This window comes from Festucalex cinctus, chromosome 8 (assembly GCF_051991245.1).
Source record: "Festucalex cinctus isolate MCC-2025b chromosome 8, RoL_Fcin_1.0, whole genome shotgun sequence".
Taxonomy (NCBI): Eukaryota; Metazoa; Chordata; class Actinopteri; order Syngnathiformes; family Syngnathidae; genus Festucalex; species Festucalex cinctus.
This window is the reverse complement of record NC_135418.1, coordinates 29,169,686-29,189,754: the sequence shown is the minus strand read 5'-3', so window position 1 is coordinate 29,189,754 and position 20,069 is coordinate 29,169,686. Positions and strand designations below refer to the sequence as shown.

General features: G+C 40.4%; 1 protein-coding gene across 2 annotated transcripts; it reads left to right on the top strand.

Moving 5' to 3' along the window:
* Positions 1–67: 67 nt before the first annotated feature.
* On the top strand, positions 68–18,183 carry osgn1 (oxidative stress induced growth inhibitor 1). Of its 2 annotated transcripts, none has more exons than XM_077530318.1 (7): positions 68–227; positions 9,754–9,819; positions 12,014–12,342; positions 12,429–12,520; positions 13,496–13,695; positions 14,211–14,551; positions 14,941–18,183. In XM_077530318.1, the coding sequence occupies exons 2-7, from the start codon at positions 9,762–9,764 to the stop codon at positions 15,508–15,510; spliced, it is 1,590 nt and encodes a 529-aa protein (XP_077386444.1). In that variant the 5' UTR covers positions 68–227; positions 9,754–9,761; the 3' UTR covers positions 15,511–18,183. The 2 variants fall into 2 exon arrangements, with proteins under 2 accessions (XP_077386444.1, XP_077386443.1); XM_077530317.1 differs by lacking the exon at positions 68–227 and adding an exon at positions 3,391–3,558.
* Positions 18,184–20,069: the final 1,886 nt, after the last annotated feature.

Here is a 20,069-nt window from a genome sequence, read left to right as displayed (position 1 = left end):
TTTGTACCGCTCCCGCAGATAACCGCCGTTCCGAACCAATCACAGAGCGGCATTGTGTTTGGGGGCGGATATGCAACTGTGATGAAACCAGGAAGCCAGCGCCGACGCCGGGGCGAACAAACAAACCCAACATGGACGAATGGACGCTGCAATTAATTCTCTTCTCGCAGAATGACTCAGCGTTTCCTTGTTGAACAGCGAGAGGCGACTTCGTGCATTTCTAGCTGGTAAGATGTTCGTGCTTTTCTCCCCTTCGACAAGAACACAGACGAAATTTTCACTCATGGCCGTGATTGGTTAAAACAAACGTGTAGGTGACACATCGTCCAATCAGCTCGAATTATTGCACAGAATGTCACGTCTTTTCTACGATCAAATTACTGTGGAGAGGTACCAGGTGGATATTACATATGGATATGTAATATCCATCTGGCTATTGCCAGGTTACATTGAGGTAACTATCATTAAAATTTTCTGAAAATTTATTCCCCAAAACCAGTTCTACGTTACAATATGAAATTTGGTAGCCATTTCTGTCATGAGTTGACCCACAAAAAAAAGTTTTAATGACCTATGTGCCGTAAAATGAACAGGAAGTCGGCCATTTTGTTTGCGAGATTTAAGGCTGCATTTTTAAAAAAAACAGCTCTTAAAGCCAGTTTGACTCAGCAATATGAAAAATTATGAAGAAGCGCAAAAATTCTCAAGGACGAATGGCTGAAAAGACACAGGAAGTCCGCCATTTTGGTTTGAAACTGCCATTGAAGAATCCAAGAGATCAAATTTGAAGCACATGTATAGATGAACAGGCATGAAAACCTTTTAACTTACTGTATGTATGTACAGTAACTACCGTATCTAATTTCCATCCAGGCTTTTCCTAACTTACATATGCAGCCAAGACTTGCGTAACTTATAATTTGCTATGTAACTGTAATTATCTTTTTCCATGGCTAACTTTTGAGCCATCCAGTTGCTTTTTCTCCTCTGTTACCATCATTGAAATCATTATATCGTATCTTGCTTTATCTTCTTAATTAAAACTTTATGGCAAAGTTCAAGTTTTTTTTTTTTTTATTATAACTAAATCCTCTACAACTACTTTAAGTCAGCTAGAGATTACAAACAAACCTGTAACAGTATAAAAAAGAAAGGGGGGAAAAAAAAAAGAGTGTTGGCAATGGAAGAATCCAAGATGATGACTCCTTAATTATTAACCGCAAACTATCAGCAGGATTCTCGCAAAAGTGACAGTAAAAAAAAATTGCGACACATCACGTGGATTGACCGAGCAAATGTCGGAGGGGGGGTGGCAAAAGGACAAACAGGAAGTGAAGAAAAACAGTGAAATACTGTAAGACGTTGTTGTTAACCCAAATGAGTGGCAGCAGTAAACAATGACATCATCATTTCCAGCCAGTCACAACGATTCTTATATAAGGAGATTATTTATGTAATATCTTAATCCGCATTGTTGGAGGGAGCGGCATTGGACTGGGGAGGCATTTAATGGGCGAGGGGTCGACTTTTATACGGTTGAACTTAACGGATAAGAATCTTTTTAGTACCTACCAAGTGTGACAACTACCAAGAAATAATGGTGACAGACATTCTTGGGTCATTTTTGGGTCATTTTTGGCCATTTCCGGGGTGGCATTTAACTGAGAGATTTCTTTTTTTTATTGTATTTATTTATTTATCTATCTATTTACTTAAGTATTTATTTATTTATCGCAAATAATTCAGCCATTTTTGTTTCAAGGTGGTAATTGTTTGGCGAAACAAACAGACAGACTTGCCAAGGCTTCTTTTTGGGCTTCATTGTTGATGCTAACAGCTAACTAATCAAATCAGAGATCAAGATCCAAATCAAAGGGTTTTTTTTGTTTCCAAAAAGTAGGTCAATGCTAGCTATAGCAGAGTAGGCCTACTATAAAACCATTAAAACATAACACACTTTGGACACGTTTTTTTTCATTTTTATTTTTTTATGACGAATGACAATTTAATGGCTAGCCAGCTAAGCTAACGTAAATAGCGCCGTATTCTGGGACATGAACTTGCCCCATCGCAAACAAAGCAACGCGAATAGCCTACATGCCGATACGATACGGAGTGTCATAATATTTGCAATGACTGCCTATGTTTTGACATATGGAAAAGTAAATAAATCTACCGGAGCACACATGATGGCGACGAGAAACATTCACGAGTTTGACGTGTTTGTGGGTGTGTCAATGCTGATGGCCAACTCACGATCAGTACATTCTGTTCTGCAGCTTTTACAATGATAATCATTATCATCATCATCATCATCATCATCATCATCATCATCTGATGTACGGCTGTGTTTACGGTCCAGACATCGGCATTCCATTAAGTTGGTCTTGATCGCCACATGATGGGCGCTGACATTTAAACTATTGGCAATGATTTGAGGTAAATATATTTGCTTGTTGTCTTAAAGTGAATTATTAGGGCTACCCAACAAAAACACCCTCCTCAAACTGAAAGACTGAAATGTGATACTCAAAAATAAGAGAAATATTTGATAAATAGTCTAAAATGTCGAAATGTGACTTTCTATGTGTAAACAGTATTTGTGGTTTCAATAGTTTAGAAATGTATATGCTTATTGCCATTTACAAAAAAATATATTTTTTGGGGTTTAAAAAGATAAAATAATTTTGTGGGGCGCCGACATACAGTATTATGAAAGACCAAAATAATAAATGAATGAATGAATAAAAGTCAAAATAAAAATATAATTCAAATTATAACACAAAGTTATATAAATGTAATAACAGCTAAGAATATTTACATAAATCTAGAAATAAAAGTATAGATGAATACAATGTAAAATAGATTTTAAAATAAATACAAATTCAATTAAATATCAATCAAATAACGCTCTGCTGTCATATATATTTATGTCATGCTGCAGACAATGTCAGCATGAAATGCGTAAGGACGAGTTTATCAAATGAGGGGGTGGGCTTTGTTCTTTTTGTACACATTTATATCATTTTTAAAAAAATTATTTTTGAATTATGCAGTATATTTTTTAATCCGTTTTTAATTTCACACTCATTCATTCATTCATTCATTATTTTGGCAGTTTTGCTCCTCCATACAGTATATGTTCACATGGTGGGGGTGGGGGTCGGGGGATATTTATTTATTTATTTTTCTGTCTCTGTGCACCCGGTACCAAATGGCTAGTCCGCGCACCGGTGTTTGGGCACCACTGCTCTCCCTTTACTAGTGGACGCTCAGCTTTTAAGTGCGATCTTCGTTCACCATGGCAACGGGTGTGGGGCGGAGCGCGGCCTTCAGCTCGACGCTGATTGGCCAGCGGCACGACCGCTCATGGTGCTATATAATGTGTGAATGTGCGGCGGCGAGCGGCCACCTTCACGCCGCTCGTCCAACCTCCAAGAAAGCCCAGGAACGAGACGGCAGACGAGCGACTCACCAGGTGGGAAGGCAAGAAGACGAACAGCGTTGCTTCTTTGTGGTGGAATAAGTAGAAGAAAGCGCGTGACCGATAAAATACCGGTGAGTGATTATCGCTTATATGATGGCTGGCTTGGGTTTTGTAGAGGGCGCATGCGCAAGAAACCCACACAATGGAGTTTCTAGCTTGGGTGATTTTGCGCATGCGTGAGTGAGCGGTTAGTGTTTTTTTTTTTTTTTCCTCCCTATCTACCCCACTAACACACTTTATTGCATATTACATTGGATTTATGTTTTTAATAATACGTGTAAATTACCTTGCATAGTATCATACGTACGTGTGCCAATTTCAACGAGGAAATAAAAATAATAACCGGTGAAAGCGTTGGCTTGTAGTGTATATGATGTCATGATTATTACGTAACTTGGGTCGCGATGCCACTGAACTGAATATGCCCGATGTGCGTGAATCAGCAGATGAGCTTTGGTTCTTGTGTGCACTCTGACCTTCATTTGACTTAAAATGATAATAATTAGTAAGTCAAACCATCACATTAAATCTATGCTGGAAAATTACAATCGTTTAATTGGCACAAGTGTCATTTTCTGCTACTGTACAAGCGTGTCAAGGCCATAACAATCAGTTTTTATTTAGTTAGTTAGTTGGCGTGTCAGTCATTTAGTTGGTTACTTAGTAAGTTGATTAGTCATTTACTTCAGTCCCTTTAAGTGCTTCAATCAACCAGTCTGTCAGTATCTGTAGTTGATTAGTTAGTTAGTTATTTAGTTAATTATTTACATAGGTATAGTTTTAATCCATATTAGTCAATCAGTCTAGGTAGTTAGCAGGGCTCTGTGTCGGGGCACCTGAAGTTCACTAACACTTGGTTGACCGATCCAGTATAGATTGATTTCATAAAAGAATATGGTGAAATCAGCATGTTCTTGTTTGTATGTTTTTATATTCAATATTTTGATCCAATGAAACCGATCAATCATCTTTTTACCGTGCTGCATAGATTTATTTAAAAAAAATTTTTTTTTACCGATCTTGTTAAATTTTTGCATAAGAGTGTGAACAAGACGTAATTCGTAGGGCTTTTTAAAGTCTTAAATAATTGCTAAATATGAAAATAATAATTGAAACTAATCGTATCTGGCAGGGCCACCACTCAAAAAGGTTTAAAGTAGGACGCTTGTTAGTCAGCCGGTGAGCTCTTACTCAGTCGGTCGGATAGTGGTCAAGTTTGCTGGTCCATTACAGTCATTTGGTTTTTCGTTAGTCAGTCAGTAGGTCTGTTATTCAATGAGCTTATCAAACACTTACATGGTCCATTAGTTGGTCAACTATTTAGTCACCTAGTCGGTCAGTTAGTAAGTCGATTATTGACTCAGTAAGTTTGCCACTTATTTATCTAGCCAGTTTACTCAGTAAGTCCATTCATCAGCAAGTCAGTCGGTCGGTTCATTTTTAAAGGCAACTAATTTGCATAATTTTGAATTACAAATGCAAGTGCTATGGAGGATAGCGTAAGTCCAAGCAGTTTCATAATCCTTTCTCATTTAAGTCTTGATGTCTCTTGTGGAAAGACAACAGACCAAAATTGCCCTTGAGGGGAAAGCAAGGCGCAAAAAAAAAAAAAAAAGTCAACATCAGTTCCAAGAAAACACGTTCAGTTGCAAAGAAGCCCCAAGGACAAATTGCCATCACGGGAATGATAGAAATGTACGGCGGCAATAAGGAAGTGATGCTTCAGTGGTTTGGCTTCAGAACTTATTTGCATAGCAAAGATTTACCAGAAGGAAAAAAACAAACTTCTGGATAGGTCAGATAGCGTCATCGCCGGTGCCATGACAGTACAGATGTAACGATAAGGGCAGTATCGTGATATTGTGATATTAAAACTGCCACAATATCGTCGTCGTCATGTTCACGATATTTAAAAGGAACGCATCTGTTAAAAAAAACGTCAGGTTGATTTCAATTTGTGCAGTTCTAGCGCCCTCTTGTGGCTAATATTTTAGTGCAGTTTAATTTTCACAAGGCACGTTTTGGCCCTTCAATGTTTAAAATCTATGCTATTTTCACATTAAGGGGAACGTAATATGCCTGTGAACCGAGTCAATATGTGGAGGAACTCATTATATGGAATTTGGCTGATTTTGTAAGGCCCACAAAATGTGTTTTGCTATATAAAACATGGAACCTACCAAAAGAAAGATTAGACTCTTCTTTTATAAAAAAAAAAAAAAAAAAAAGTATATTTGTATCTGTTACCGTTTTGCAGCAACTAGCGTTAGAATATAGCAAATTTTCACCATTATTCACAAACCCGTTGAAAACACTGGGAAAAAGAGCTTGTTTTAACATGGCCCAGGTTGATCTCTTATACTCTGCTGCCACCTGTTGGCCTTTTCTTTTTTTTTTGTCATAACTCTACCATTGCTTTAAGCGACCTCTTCAGGTCAGAAGATGCATCAAAGCCTTCTATGTTCTCTAGCATAGAAAACAAAAACATAAAAACGTATAAATACGTTTTTGGTAGGGACGGAAAAAGTATTTTTAAAAACGTGTTTATACGTTTTTGGGTTTGAATGAGTTAATAAGTAAGCACCTCAATATTAGAGATTGTAGGTGATTGCTGTTATGTACAAAAGCATCATGTTTTGCTTTTTTTGGTATGAGCTTTTTTTTTTTTTTTTACAATATTGTGACCTTTTTTAAATATCGCCAACCTCCCCACAATATCGTGATAATTCTCATATCGTCACCGCGATATCGTCTGGTGACGTTTGGATATCGCTACATCCCTTCATGGCAGACAAATCGCCTGACGCGTTCGCGGAGGAAGTCATCTGCGTTTGTTTGTATACAAAAGCGCCCGCCGCCGCCGCCAGCTGCTTTTATGACCTCAATTGGCAGATCATTCCAATCTGGTTCTCCATCCGGCCTGGCTGGCGCGTCTGCGTGGCGGGCGGCCAAACCAAACGGCACGAGTTGAGCTCGTTAATTCCTTATTAGCGCACGCTATTCGATTGCGGTTTGCCGAACAAGTCGTGGCAACGAAGCTGAGTCATGCCTGGGAGAGCTCACAAAGTGAAAGCGCTTTTGTCAAAGGTGACTTCGCTGTTCTCCAAATGGGGTCAGCTAGCTTGTCAAAGCGTGTTATCACTGTCATCGTTTATCAAAGAGGAAGGAAATGCCAAACTGCTGGCGTGATGATCCGTTATCCGTCAGGCTGCCAAGTCGGAGAGGTCAGATATGGAAAAAGTTATCTTCGCAATGACGAATCAAACGTCTTCCTGAACAATTTAAAAAAAAAAAAAAAAAAGGAAGGCAGACATTTTCAATCTCATGTTGAAAACGTGCAATGGATGTTTTGAGCAAATGAGTTCATTACTACCTGACCAGTGCCAAACAGGTTTTGAACACAGCTGAGTCATGCTGAGGAGGTGTGGCCTTGGGGAAGGAAAAAAAAACCCCCAAAAAAGTGAAACGGTTTTGTTGAAGGCAAAACAATTTGCGGTGGAATTGGCTGCTTTCCTGCAAATAAAAACACATTTCCAATCTCAGATGAGGAAAAATGTATCAGATAGCCAATCAGAAGGAATATCCTAACGAGGCTTGAGCGGCTGGATCGTGATCGGACAATATTGTGCATTTTATGCAAAATCGGTGACCCGATTGGCCTGATCAATCAATGACATCATTGATCAGATCTTCAAATTTAGACATTGCATGTAATATTTAATGTTAATCAGCATTTTTTGGAGATTCTTAGTTTTTTTTGTTTTTTTTTTTGTCTTCATGCATTTCAATGGATGTCAATTATGCGTGTGCTTTTCCCTTTCCCTGCAAATTACTACAGTCAACTGTCAACTGTTATTGACGAAAACCAAAGTTTCCGACGCTGTGAAAGTGCTCCGAATGCACCATTTTGCTTGCTTAGCGTTAGCAACTAGCAAGTGTGTAGCGTATTTTATGCTGCTTACACTCACACGACACTGAGGAACAGTGAACACTTATTATTGTAATTATTTTTAATAGTAAAAATAAAAAATAATTATTTTATAATGAATAAATAAATAAATTATATTTAAGTAATAATTATTATATATTTATACATTGTATATATATTTAAATAATCAACAGATCAATATATAATAAAATATAACATAATGTATAGTATTTTCATCTGCCTCAAAAAATGCACAGCGGTCGGGCCCTACTTTTTTGTATAAATGTGCATCAAAAGGCCACTTGAAGTCCAACTTCCTACCCTTACAAAATCATCAAAAACCTTGACTTGACCCCAATTTCATTTGTTCTGACATCCGCCGAAGGACAAGCGTGTAAGCGGGCGGCGTCCTTCCATCTTCCGTCAAACGGCATGGAATGAAAATGTCGTGGAATGTTCCACATCTCCTCCCAACCAAGTGAAGAGTGGCTTTTGTTTAAGCCCCTCCTCCTTCCTCCGGCCGGCGAGGTCGTTTCCACGGCGAGGCCGCCATGTTTTTTTTGAACGCGGGCCAGGTGGAGCCCAGTTGTTATATAAAGCGGACGAGAAGGAAAGAGGTGGCCTCCGTGTTTGGATGGCGGCCAAGATGGGCTCCGTCCAGCGGGACCCTCCGCCAAGACAAGCCTCCATCTTGGCTCCGTGCCTCACACTTACGCAACTGCACGCGTATTTATTTTCGCCTATACATTTTTTTTTCTCTCCTTGCCTACATGACAGTTTGGTTTGGAGGAAATACTAAATTGGCTTTTACTTGTTTTATTTGAAAAACAACAACGACTCATTCATATACTGGTGCTTGAATGTGCTTCTTTTATGCATGTGTTTGTGTGTATTAATGAGTGTTTGTGTTATGTCGTGTGTTTGTGTGTGCGTAAGTGTGTTTTTGACTGTGCAGTGTGTTTGTGTGCATTTGTGTGTTTGTGTGTCCATTCCCACCAATATGTTGCTGCTTTGTTCCTCTTGCTCTGGCTCGCAATCTCAATTTCCGCTTTTTTTTTTTTCTTTTTCTTTTTTTTTTCTTTCCCGCATAAGCCAATCGGCACTCAACGTGACCTTGCTGGCCGAGTCAGCATGACTCAGCAGATTGCTGACTCTTGCCTACGTTTCCCAGCATGCACTGCTAGTTAAATGTAGTTTTCAATCTGCCTCACTGCTGCCATCATGACACATTTAATTGAACATCAATATATAAATAAAAAGTAAATTGTCAAATATTTTTTGAGTAATTTATTTTCATTATCATTTTTAGAATGATTTAATATGCGACTGCAACTAATGTTTTAATAATCAAACCAGACCAACTCTATTTATAGCGCACTTAAAAATAACCATCACTGCATACAAAGTGTTGCACAAAAATCCAACAGCATACGAGACAGCTCAAGCGATAAATTAATAACCAAAAAAAAGATAAATATCACTAAAACAATGCCAAGTCTCATGTTGAGTCAAATGGCAATTAATAAAAAATACATTTAATTACTGTACTGTAATATAAAAATTAGGGATGTCCCGATCACGTTTTTTTGCACCCGAGTCCGAGTCACCTGATTTTGAGGATCTGCCGATACCGAGTCCCGATCCGATTCCTCGGCAAAGTATTGAGGGTGAAAAAAAAGTCCTTCCATTTTTATTTCATTTTTTATTTTATTTATTTATTAATTTTTTTTATTTTTGAACAAAACCATCCCAATAATTTCGGGGGGTGTCATCAGAAGTGCACAAAATAATAAATACAAATAAATAAAACATTTTGTTTGACAATATGTTTACCTCTGGATGATTTTGTAATAATAATAATAATAATAATACAAACATAATTACCAAAAATGAAAACTCCGATAATTTTCTCCCGCTACCGATCAGCTGAAAATTACGTGATCGGGATCGAGACATCTGAAATAAAAATATTATGAAAATGTTTCATTTTAGCATTTCCAATAAACAAACTATTAAAATGAATGAAATAAATGTTAAATGTGCACTGTGTTCAAATGAGTTGTCTTTTTTTTTTTTTTTTTTTCAAAATCTACTTATCTGTCTTCATTTGTCAAGGTGAGGCGTGTTTCAGTGTTTGCGCAGCTCCTCGTTTTTCCGGGTGTCATGTTTCCATGTTGAATTAAATATGCGGCAGTTCACATGACAGGCAGGCTCTCTGCACGTGTGTGTTTGCGTGTGGGCGTGTTTTGAGTTTTTAGCAAGATCAACAAAAGGTGATGGTGACGATGTCGTGACCCAAAAAAAAAAAATCCTCAATCCGTTTTTTGTTCTTCCTCAGTTGACAAGATGGAGCTCCGTGACGAGGAAACGGTCTCTGGAGAGATTCTGCCTGTGGTCGTCATAGGTAAGGGACATTAGCACACGCACCACATTTGCCTGTACAAATACACACGTATGCAAACTAATGACTTCATGAGACAATACACATGCAAATCAAGGAAATATATTTGTATGCACGTGTATAAGTCAACTCAACTTTTGCACTGGTGCGACAGCGTTTGATCGGGGAAGGTGCCACATGACCATATTTGCTGATGTAATATCTTAATAGGCATGTGGACGTTTCGTCTGACAAATATCGACAGGTACTCGCGATATATTTTCAAACTGAAGACGTTTTTCTCACACAAGCCGTGGCTGACAAGACAGGTTGATTATTTTTATGATTTTTTTTTAAAAGAAAGACAAATACTTTGCTTTTATGTGAACAATATTTTTTTTTTGTATTTTTCAAATACTATTGTATTTGTCTTAAAATTACTCACCTAAATGAATCGGAGATTTACACGTTAAAAAAAAAAGTGTTGCACGTGTATTTCTCCTGCCTTCACATGTTCCATACATTCCACTGAGAGGCTGTTTTGCTGTCTCCGCTGAACAGGAACAAGTCATCTCCGGTTTTTCCGCTTTAAAAATTGGAATTTGGAAATGAGCCGTTATCCGATCTTGTATTGTTTAACACAAGTTGGGACCGTAATTTGTTTCCCACAAACTTTGAATCCGGGAAGACGTTCTTCTTCGGCTGCGACGTCTTCGATTTTGCAGCAGCAGCAGCAGCAGAACGTCTTCCAGGTCAAGACGACGCAAGCTTCAAACACGTCAGCTGTTTCAAAACTTCAAAATGTTCAACTGAAAAGTTGGCAACATCTGCAAGCATATCGGTCGCAGTCTCGACTCTGTCCTGTCACAATGTTTTGTTTTCGTAATCCTTGTAAGTAAGTAAATAAGTAACCTTCATTTGTATAGCGCCTTGTGCGAATGTTTGTTTCGATCTGCGCGAGTGCAAAGGTCGACTATAATGTCTCCAGACTTGCCGATTCCAGGCTCCGGATTAAAATGTTTTCCGGTGATTTAGCACGTCTGAGACGTTTCACCGCAGAAAAAACTTCAGCTGCTGGATATTGTTGACTTGGCCCAAAAAGTTCACTTTGAGGTTGTCAAATAAATTGTGCAAGTAAACGATGTTGTTTATTGGGTTAGTGGGTTGAGATTTCGATTAAGTGTTGGGATATTAGGGAAGGGTTTGAGTGAAAGAGATCGGCCGATTAGTAATAGGTTAGTTTATGGATGAATGATTTAAAGGTTTAGGGAGAGTTGATTAAGATTATTAGTAGAGCTGTGTAATTTAATCGAGTAATCGATTACTGTTTTAACCCTTAAGCGATTCCATGTCCATTTTTTGGACATTTTGATTTTTATTCAAAGAAAAAAGCGTCGGGGGAAAAAGCAATTGGGAGCATCAATATCCCCAGGGTTGTTAATACATAAAAAAAAAAAAAAAAAATCCGACCATGCTGACTTTTGTGAAGTGTAGCAGTTTGAAGCTAAATAAGAAAGACGATTATCATGCACGGAATCCAATGTTTGACGCTATAGACTTCCATTATAATTGCACATTTTTGATGCACTGTAAACGCCGTGTGTTGTAATGCATTTCCCGTGATTTCAACTTCAATCCGTTCAGTTGCAAGTCAACACACGGGGAAATCAAAAATTGGGGTTTTGAATGTGTTTACACCCATTAACCACTGGGCGGCGCCAGAGACTAACTAATGTTTTTTGGTACGTTACAATGGCGGCACATGACTGCAAATCAATGCAATTAAAACTGTCTGGATTGCTAGAATAGTCGTGTGCGTGTGTTTGTGCATTGCTGGCTGAAGTTATTTTGCGAAATATAACGTTATTTGAAAATTGCGCATTGCAGTATGCGGAAAAATGCTTTTGTAATACACATTCGAGTGAATCCGAGTAGTCGATTGAATAATTGATAGATTCATCTTTTAAAATATTCAACAGCACTAATTACTCGTTTAAGGTGAGTAAATAGCTGTTGGGGTTAATAGGTTGAAATGAGTGAGTGGGAGGATTAGCATGAATGGGTTAGGATTAGTAAATGCAGGTGAGCGGGTTAATTTATATAGTACAAAAGGTCCCACATAGGAAGAACAAAACATTGTTTGTGTGAAGAACAACAAGCCATGCGAGCGTCCGACACCCGATCTCACGCCACGCTCCTCTTACTCTGCGTTTCCCAGGCAACGGCCCCTCCGGGATCTGCCTGTCATACCTGCTGTCGGGCTACACCCCCTACCTGTCGCCCGGGGCGTCGCACCCCAACCCGCTGCTGCACAGCAAGCTGGCCGAGCAGCCGGGCCGGTCGCTGCTGGAGCAGGACCTGGAGTACCTGTGCGAGGGTCTGCAGGGCCGCTCGTCCAATCCGGTGGCCGTCCTCTTCGACTCGCTGCTGCTGCCCGACGGCGACTTCGGCGCCGACCACACGTCCCCGCTGGAGTGGCGCTACGAGCCCGAGAGAGCCGTGCCGCACCTGGTGCTGGGCAAGGGGCCCCCGGGAGGAGCCTGGCACGTACGTACCTCGCACGGCGGCCCCCTCGGTTTGGCCCTCGCCGCGGCTTCGCAGACAAGTTGATCGGCGCTTTGTGTGCTTTCCAGGCCATGGAGGGCTCCATGCTCACGATAAGTCTCGCTAACTGGATGGAGCTGCCGGGACTGAAACTGAAGGACTGGATGAAAGACAAGAGAAGGTGAAGTGCGTTCCAACAGTTTAGAATCCCGGAACCCCCGAACCCGGCAAAACGTACTCACAAAATTGGAACCAAAACAAGCACATGCAAACCAGAATAAAAAGCAGAATCGGAATCATAAACTACAACTAAAACCAGGACATGAACCAGAGTCAGTCTCAGAAACAAACTAGTACACGCCCAGAACCACAACCAAAAACTAAATTCCACCCAAAGCATAAAACCAAATCCCTAATCCACAGGACCTCAACCAGAAGTAAAACTAGAACTAGGATCAGAAACAAAACCAGGAGTAAAACCTAAGCACAACCACTTCATAACCAGAAACAAAACCAAAACATGGACACTAAACAGAACTACAAACAAAACCAGAAAAATGAGCCACAACTAAAACCAGCATCTGAACCAGAAGTAGAACAACCTCAAACAAAACAGAACCAAGATCAGAATCAAACACAACCAGACCCAAAATGTCAAGGACCCTGACCAGAATCTGAATTAATTCCAGAACCAAAACAATAGGTTAGCCACAGCTAACACCTTGACCTGAACAAGATCCAGAAACAGGATCAGAAATACACTCAGAACAAGAGGTGGCAAATCCAGGCCCAGAAAGTGAAAAACCCTGCCATCGTTTCTCTTTCGCTCCTTGTGCTAGCTAGCTAGTAGCTAGCTGTCTAGCTCCCATGGTGCTTGTTTACCAGCTAGGGAGCTAGCTAGCTAGCACCAGTGGCTAAAGCCAAACTGTGGCAGGATTTTTACTTTCTGGACTTGGATTTGCCACCTCTGCTCAGCACACAACCAGAAGCAAAACTGATTCAACACAACTCGCAGCTGAAGCACAAATCTAGATCAGAACCAGAACAAGGACACTAAACAGAAGCAGAATTAAAACCACAACCAATATCATAAGCAAGAATCCAAACCATAAAGCACAATAATGGCCCTAACGTAAGTGTTTGTTTTTCCCGCCAGAAACGTGCGCAACGACCGCGCCACGCCCGCCGAGGTCGCCTCCTACTACCAGCACTACGTGTCCCAGATGGCTCTGGAGCACAACTTTGCCGCAGGGACCACCGTCACCTCGGTCACCAGATGGCCCGCGGACCCCCACGACTCCCACGGCTACTGGAGGGTCACGGGACTGCAGTGCCGAGAGGGGGAGGATCTTGGAGGTACAGTTATCCTTGTGTGTGTGTGTGTGTTGCGTTATTTCAAAGTCCATTGCTTGGTAATCGGGAGTCCAAGTTAGAGGATAAAGTTGCCGATGGTTGTCAGGTATGGAAGTCGCAAGAAAACGATCATAAGTATTTGAATCGCTATGCTAAGCTAAAGTTGCTACTTTACTTTTGGGTCATTAACTGGCCACACGGTGGTTAGCATTAGCATTTTAGCATTCGTTTTGTATTTAGTGGTAGCACTTTAGCATTAGCAATTGAGCGTATTGTCATGGTGGTTAGCATTAGCGTTTTAGCATTTGGTTTTTATTTGGTGTTAGCACTTTAGCATTAGCAATTGAGCTTATTGTCATGGTGGTTAGCATTAACATTTTAGCATTAGTTTTGGATTTAGTGTTAGCACTTTAGCATTTGCAATTGAGCGCATTGTGGTATTAGCATTACTACGTAGTAGCATTTTAAGCTAATTGCAAAGCAAATATTAGGCTTAAGTATCTCCCTCCCTCCACCAGACGATTCTCCCGCGGAGCAGGTGCCCTTCTCCCTGCTGGCCCGCAACGTGGTGCTGGCGACGGGCACCCACGACATCCCCGCCCGCCTGGGCGTGGAGGGCGAGTCGCTGCCCTACGTGTGCCACTCCTTCTGGGAGCTGGAGGGCGCCATCTCCCGCGGCGAGCTGGACGAGTCGTCGGACCCGGTGCTGGTGGTGGGCGCCGGGCTGACGGCCGCCGACGCCGTGCTGGCGGCCCACCACCTCAACACGCCCGTCTACCACGCCTTCCGCCGCGCCGTCGCCGACCCGGGGCTCATCTTCAACCAGCTGCCGAAGGTGCTCTACCCGGAGTACCACAAGGTCAGACGCTTTTATTGCTAACTGTAAAAACACAATCAAATATGATATGGTGTTAACTCGCAGTGAGGCTTTTTATTGTTATATTATACAGCGCATCCGGGAAGACTCTATAGCACTTATGTCACATTTTTGTTATAGCCTTGTTTCCAAGTAGATTTTTGTTTTAAACTCAAATTTCTAAAAGTGCTGTGAATACTCGGCGCTTAATTATTCCCACATTTCATATGACAGTTTCACATTTTTCAATTATTCCAGGCAGGTCATGCTTGTTTGACTCAGTTTGATGATGTGTACTTAGTGCATGCCGCCACCTAGTGCGACCGTCGTAGACTGCAGCCACAACTTTCCAAACCTGACCTTTTTTTTTTTCCCCGCGTTTTTGTCTTCAGGTTCACCAGATGATGATGCAGCAGCAGCACCAATCGGCGTCCCCTCTGGACTCGTCTTCCTCGCCTGCGTCCTTCTCCTCCTCCTCCTCCTCTTCCTCGCCGTACGCCGGCTACCTCAGCTTCCCGCGCCACCGCGTAATTTCCTTCCGCCCGGACCGCAAATGCGTCCTCCAGTCGGACTCGGGCCAGCGCAGTGTGGTCCAAGTGTCCAAGGCGCTGGTGCTGATCGGCGCCCACCCCAACCTGTCCTTCCTCCCCGAGCAGGGGCGCCCCCTGGGGGTGCGGCCGGGCGAGGCGGTCAGCTGCCGGCGGAACCCCGTCGACGTGGACCCCTTCAGCAACCGCGTGCTGGCGGCCGACGGGCCCGGCATGTACGCCATGGGCCCGCTGGTGGGCGAGAACTTTGTGCGCTTCCTGAAGGGCGGCGCCCTGGCCATCGCCAGCGATATCGCCAAGGGACACGGGCGGGGTGACGACGACGACGACGACGGCGGGGTTACGGGGTGCTCGGACGTGTGGGCGGAGGGGCGGGTTGCCGCGCGGACCCTCGCTGAGACGGCGCGGTCGTAGCGAAGGCGGAGTCGCTTTCTTCCTTGTGCAATTGGACTTTTTTTGTTTTTTTGTTTTTTGTTTTTTTTTTCGTAGCGGTGGTTCTCAAACTGGGGCACATGAGCCTGGCTAGCTTGGGCATGCACATACTAATTCTTCTAATTGTAGTCATAATTCTAATGAATGAATAAATAAATAAATAAATAAATAAATAAATACGGAAAGAAAAATAAATAAATAATACATAAATAATAAATAAATAAACAAATTAAAAAAAAAAAAGTCAGTCACTTAGCCTTTTTGTGCTTCGGCGAAATCCATGGCTGACAAAAGTAATGCTTTGGCGCCAACTACGGTTGTGCTCGTAAGTTTACAACCCCTGCGAAATTTGTCGGATCGTATGCCGAGAAACGTTTCTTGGGAGGAGCAATATGGCGGCTTCAAAAGTCATGTTTTGAACGACATTCAACTTGAGCTATTTAGGAGTAACTCAGTCATTAAATAAAACATGAAATGGATTCAGTTATAGCTAGAAAAAAAATACGCATTGACAATATTTCACAAATTCTGCATGTAAACATATAAGAACAAATTTGTTGACTTGAGGCTAGAAATGTAGTCTTTTGCCACCATGTTGTGGCATGAGTAGAAATTTATTCATCTGTTTGGGGACATCAATTACTCGCAAATATTTATTTGCATCACGGTTCCTTTCCCTGCACAGTATATAAAAAAATGTGCTGTAGCTTGTAGTACAGTAGTTGCTACCAGATGGCAGCAAAGGACTACTTTTGTCCAAAGCTTCGCAATTCGCTTGATTATCAAGATGGCGCCAAAGCACAAAAACGGCAACATAGGTGAGTTTTTTCATTCATTTATTCCCGCCTCACTAAAAATCAACAAGAGAAAATTACAAACAAGGCCAGCAAGCCAATTACATACATTATGAAATAATGCACTTACAACTGCCTACTTTAAATTTGGCCTTTTTTTTTCGTTTTTGCCACGATAAAAATAAATAAATAAATAAAAAGATTCTGAGAGGATCCCTGATAACGTGGACCCAAAAAGTTTGAGAACCTCCGTTTTCTATCATCTACTACTAATTTTCTACTTGTAAACAAATATACATATAAGATAATTTTTTATACATTACATAGATGTATGATAATTATTTTTTATTTTTGGCCGCAGCTAAAGTTGCCTGTCTGTGGGCTGCAGGGACCAGCTAGCGTGTGTGTGTACCACTTTAAGAAGCCCTTCATCCTTATTTGGGCATCACGCCGCTACAACCAGGTCACATGACCGAAAGAACACAACAAGTCAGTCCAAACTGGAACTTGGAGTTTCTCCTTTTTTTCTTGTTTTTTCGTTTTGTTTAATTTTTTATAATACCACCTATTTAAATATGTTGTCATCGTTAGGATCAGAAAATATGTTGTATTTATATTCTTTCTTACAAGACCAAAACCGTGATTCAACGCACTGTAATGACTCGTTACTGTTTGGTGTTCATCTGACACTCTTGACGCTTAATGGATTCATGGCGCCGTTTACATGTGATATCAAATATACACTGTTGGTTACGTTTGACAAAAATCTTATTAGTTACACGTTTCTGCAGTTTTTATTATTATAGCATTACTTCTGCGGGCCTTCATTTTTGACCTATCTTTTTCTGGGCTAATGGCTGATTTGACATGTCAAAATGGACGCCTAATTAGGTGAGTTCATCTTAAAATGGATACCACGCATGCGCCTCACTGTCCGAGCCAACAGTAACACCAATGTAGTCATAACGTTGGAATTTTAATGTAAATGTTGTTTTTTTTGTTTTAATATAATTGTATTTTTTATATTTCCTTTAAAACATAAATATGATTATTGGTGATATGAAAAAAAGTTTTAAAATTATCCAAATTTAACGTACCATGTAAGTCCTTACTGAGTGCCCTGTTATCGCTGACACCACACCTCGTGAAATAACGTGTTTTTCCCCCTCAATAGGAAAACAATTGAGTTTTTTTCCAATGATAATGAACTCAAAAGTCAATCATTAACATCACTAGAGGACAAAAGGGCAGTGGGACAGTTTCAAATGACCTGAACTGACCTGGGGAAAAAAAAAGAGCTTGCATCATTTATTTAAATTTTTAAAAACATTCATCCAATTTTTCGCATCGGAAATAAAGACTTTTTTTTTTTTTCTTTTTTTTTTTTTTTTTTTATTTAATTTTTTGTCCTGGTTATGTTTTAGATCCCGTTTAACATTATTTATTGTAATACATTATTGAGGAGCGTCGCAACAAAATTGGGGGGAAGCCAAAGAAAAATCAAAAGTTGTGTTTTTGTAAGATTTGACAAAATCTGCTGTTGGCTCCACTCTTTTGGGCGCTTACCCTTATGCAACAACAATATTTAATTAAAAAAAAACACATTTGTGCTTGTACTTTATTAGAAATGAGCCAACAATCCCAACTCGTTGATTTTTGTGTTTATCTTGTATGTTTGGTTTTGCAAAAAAATCTGACACTTAATTGAAGTGCCTTCCAATCTCATGCAATGAAAAAAACAAAACGATTAATATAATGAGTTGTCAACTTCTATTATGCACAAGACGACGTTTGTACTGCAAATGGACATGTTGGTATCCAATCAAATTGTGAAAATTAAAGGCACTAATGTGCAAACGTACCAACTTTGTGTGTGTTTACTGAGTCGCTGCCTGTCATTTGTGTCCGCATGGCTGCATTATACTGCCCCCTGGTGGCCACGTCGAATTACATGAATTATAAACGATAAAACAAGAAATTAGCATGAATTGTCGCATGATTATAAAAACCCACAAATCAATTTATCTCGTTATGTAATTTGCTGATTGAGTGGCTGTAAATAGTAAACTGAAATATTTATAAAATAATTATTCATAATGGAGAAAAGGACCTAATGAATGAAGTAGCAATGGACCAATGCTATCTCTGTCCACCAGGTGTCACTGTTTGACAAGGCAGAACAAGTCGTGCAGTCAAACTTTTTTCCAACTACCTAAACAGAATCTTTGAAACACTAAAATATAGGGAAAGAAAAACTTAACTACTTAAGTAGAGATTCAATTAAAATGTATTACACTTAAAAATCGATTGCATCTAAATAAAAATTTGAAAACAGGCACCCCTTAAAGATTAAGTGCAAACTTCAAAATGAAGTACAACTGACCCGAGGCAGCTCTTAAAAAAAAAAAAAAAAGTATTACATGTACATTGTGCACCTCATATTGTGACCAGCGAGTATATGAAGAGTCTACACAGTGCGTAAACAAAAACAAAAACAAAACCCATCTCATTATTCCTGTTTCCATGGAAACCAGACTGGGATTTGGCAGGCCTCAGTGATTCAGCACATCCGCCCTGGTTGCCATGACGACACTGAACAGTGAGTCAGCTTGTTGCCAGGCGATGATTCAGCAAAACACACACAACGCACACGCACGCACGCGCACACAGTTTCTGTACTGTACAAAGACAATAAAGGCTTTCTATTCTATTCTATTCTATTCTATTCTATTCTATTCTATTCTGCCTAACAGTATTCTGTTATCTATGACTTATTTAAATGAATTATAGCTGACTAATGTGACTAATAATTCGACTGTTTATCAATCACATGTTTCTCCCCGCCCCTCCGGGACGCCCCCACTCCTTCGCCCCACAAGAAACACCTCCCTCCACCATGCCCGGATACGCACCGTCAAGCTGTCAGGACTTAGTCATGGCCGGATGCGACACAGACTTCAAAATAAAATAACGTTTCCGACGTGTGAACAGACACGTGGTGAAGTGACGCACTGACATGAAAGTGATTCGCGAACAAATACACACACTTGTAAATGGGGGGTTGTAAATCCAGGATTTCAGCTCACACACAACCGAGATGCTCTCATATACACTAATGACATCCTATCCAATCTATCACACGCCATACGGAATAATTTACACTCATATATTATACTGAAACATGGCCATATCATATACTGATATATGCAGTCCAGTGATGTGCATGAAATCTTTTTAGTTGTGTAGGTGAGCAAAACAAACCCAGCACAAATGTGTTTTTTCATTTAGTTTCATTCATTAGAGTTTTTCAGTTGCATGTGTGTGTGAGTTTAAAAAAATCTGCATATTTCGGGAGTGTATATGGAGAAAAAAAACAATGAGAATATTTCATTTTCAATAGTGACAATGAGAGCATTTCAGTAGTCGTGTAATCTATATGGAGTGAAAAATCAGTATGCGTGAGATCATTTCAATGAGTGTGATCGCCTTTCAATAGTAATGTGAGAGAAAAGCATTTCAATTTGTGAGAGCGTTTTGGCAGTAATAAACTTGAAGACAATCAAACTTGATTTTGAGAGCATTTTACTTATTTGTATGAGAGTTTTTCATTTGAGTGTGAGAGGGCATTTCTGTTGCGTGAATGAAAATGTTCTAATGGTTGATAAGAGTGTTTTAAGTTGTTAGTGAAAATGGTAGTATGCATGAGAGCGTTTCAGTAGTGGGTGTGTAGTAAATGAGAGCTTTCGG

Coding starts and splice junctions, on each gene's coding strand:
- osgn1 (XM_077530318.1), top strand. CDS start 9,762: ATGGAGCTCCGTGACGAGGAAACGGTCTCTGGAGAGATTCTGCCTGTG. Junction 9,820..12,013: donor TCTGCCTGTGGTCGTCATAG/GTAAGGGACATT, acceptor TGCGTTTCCCAG/GCAACGGCCCCTCCGGGATC. Junction 12,343..12,428: donor CCCCGGGAGGAGCCTGGCAC/GTACGTACCTCG, acceptor TGTGCTTTCCAG/GCCATGGAGGGCTCCATGCT.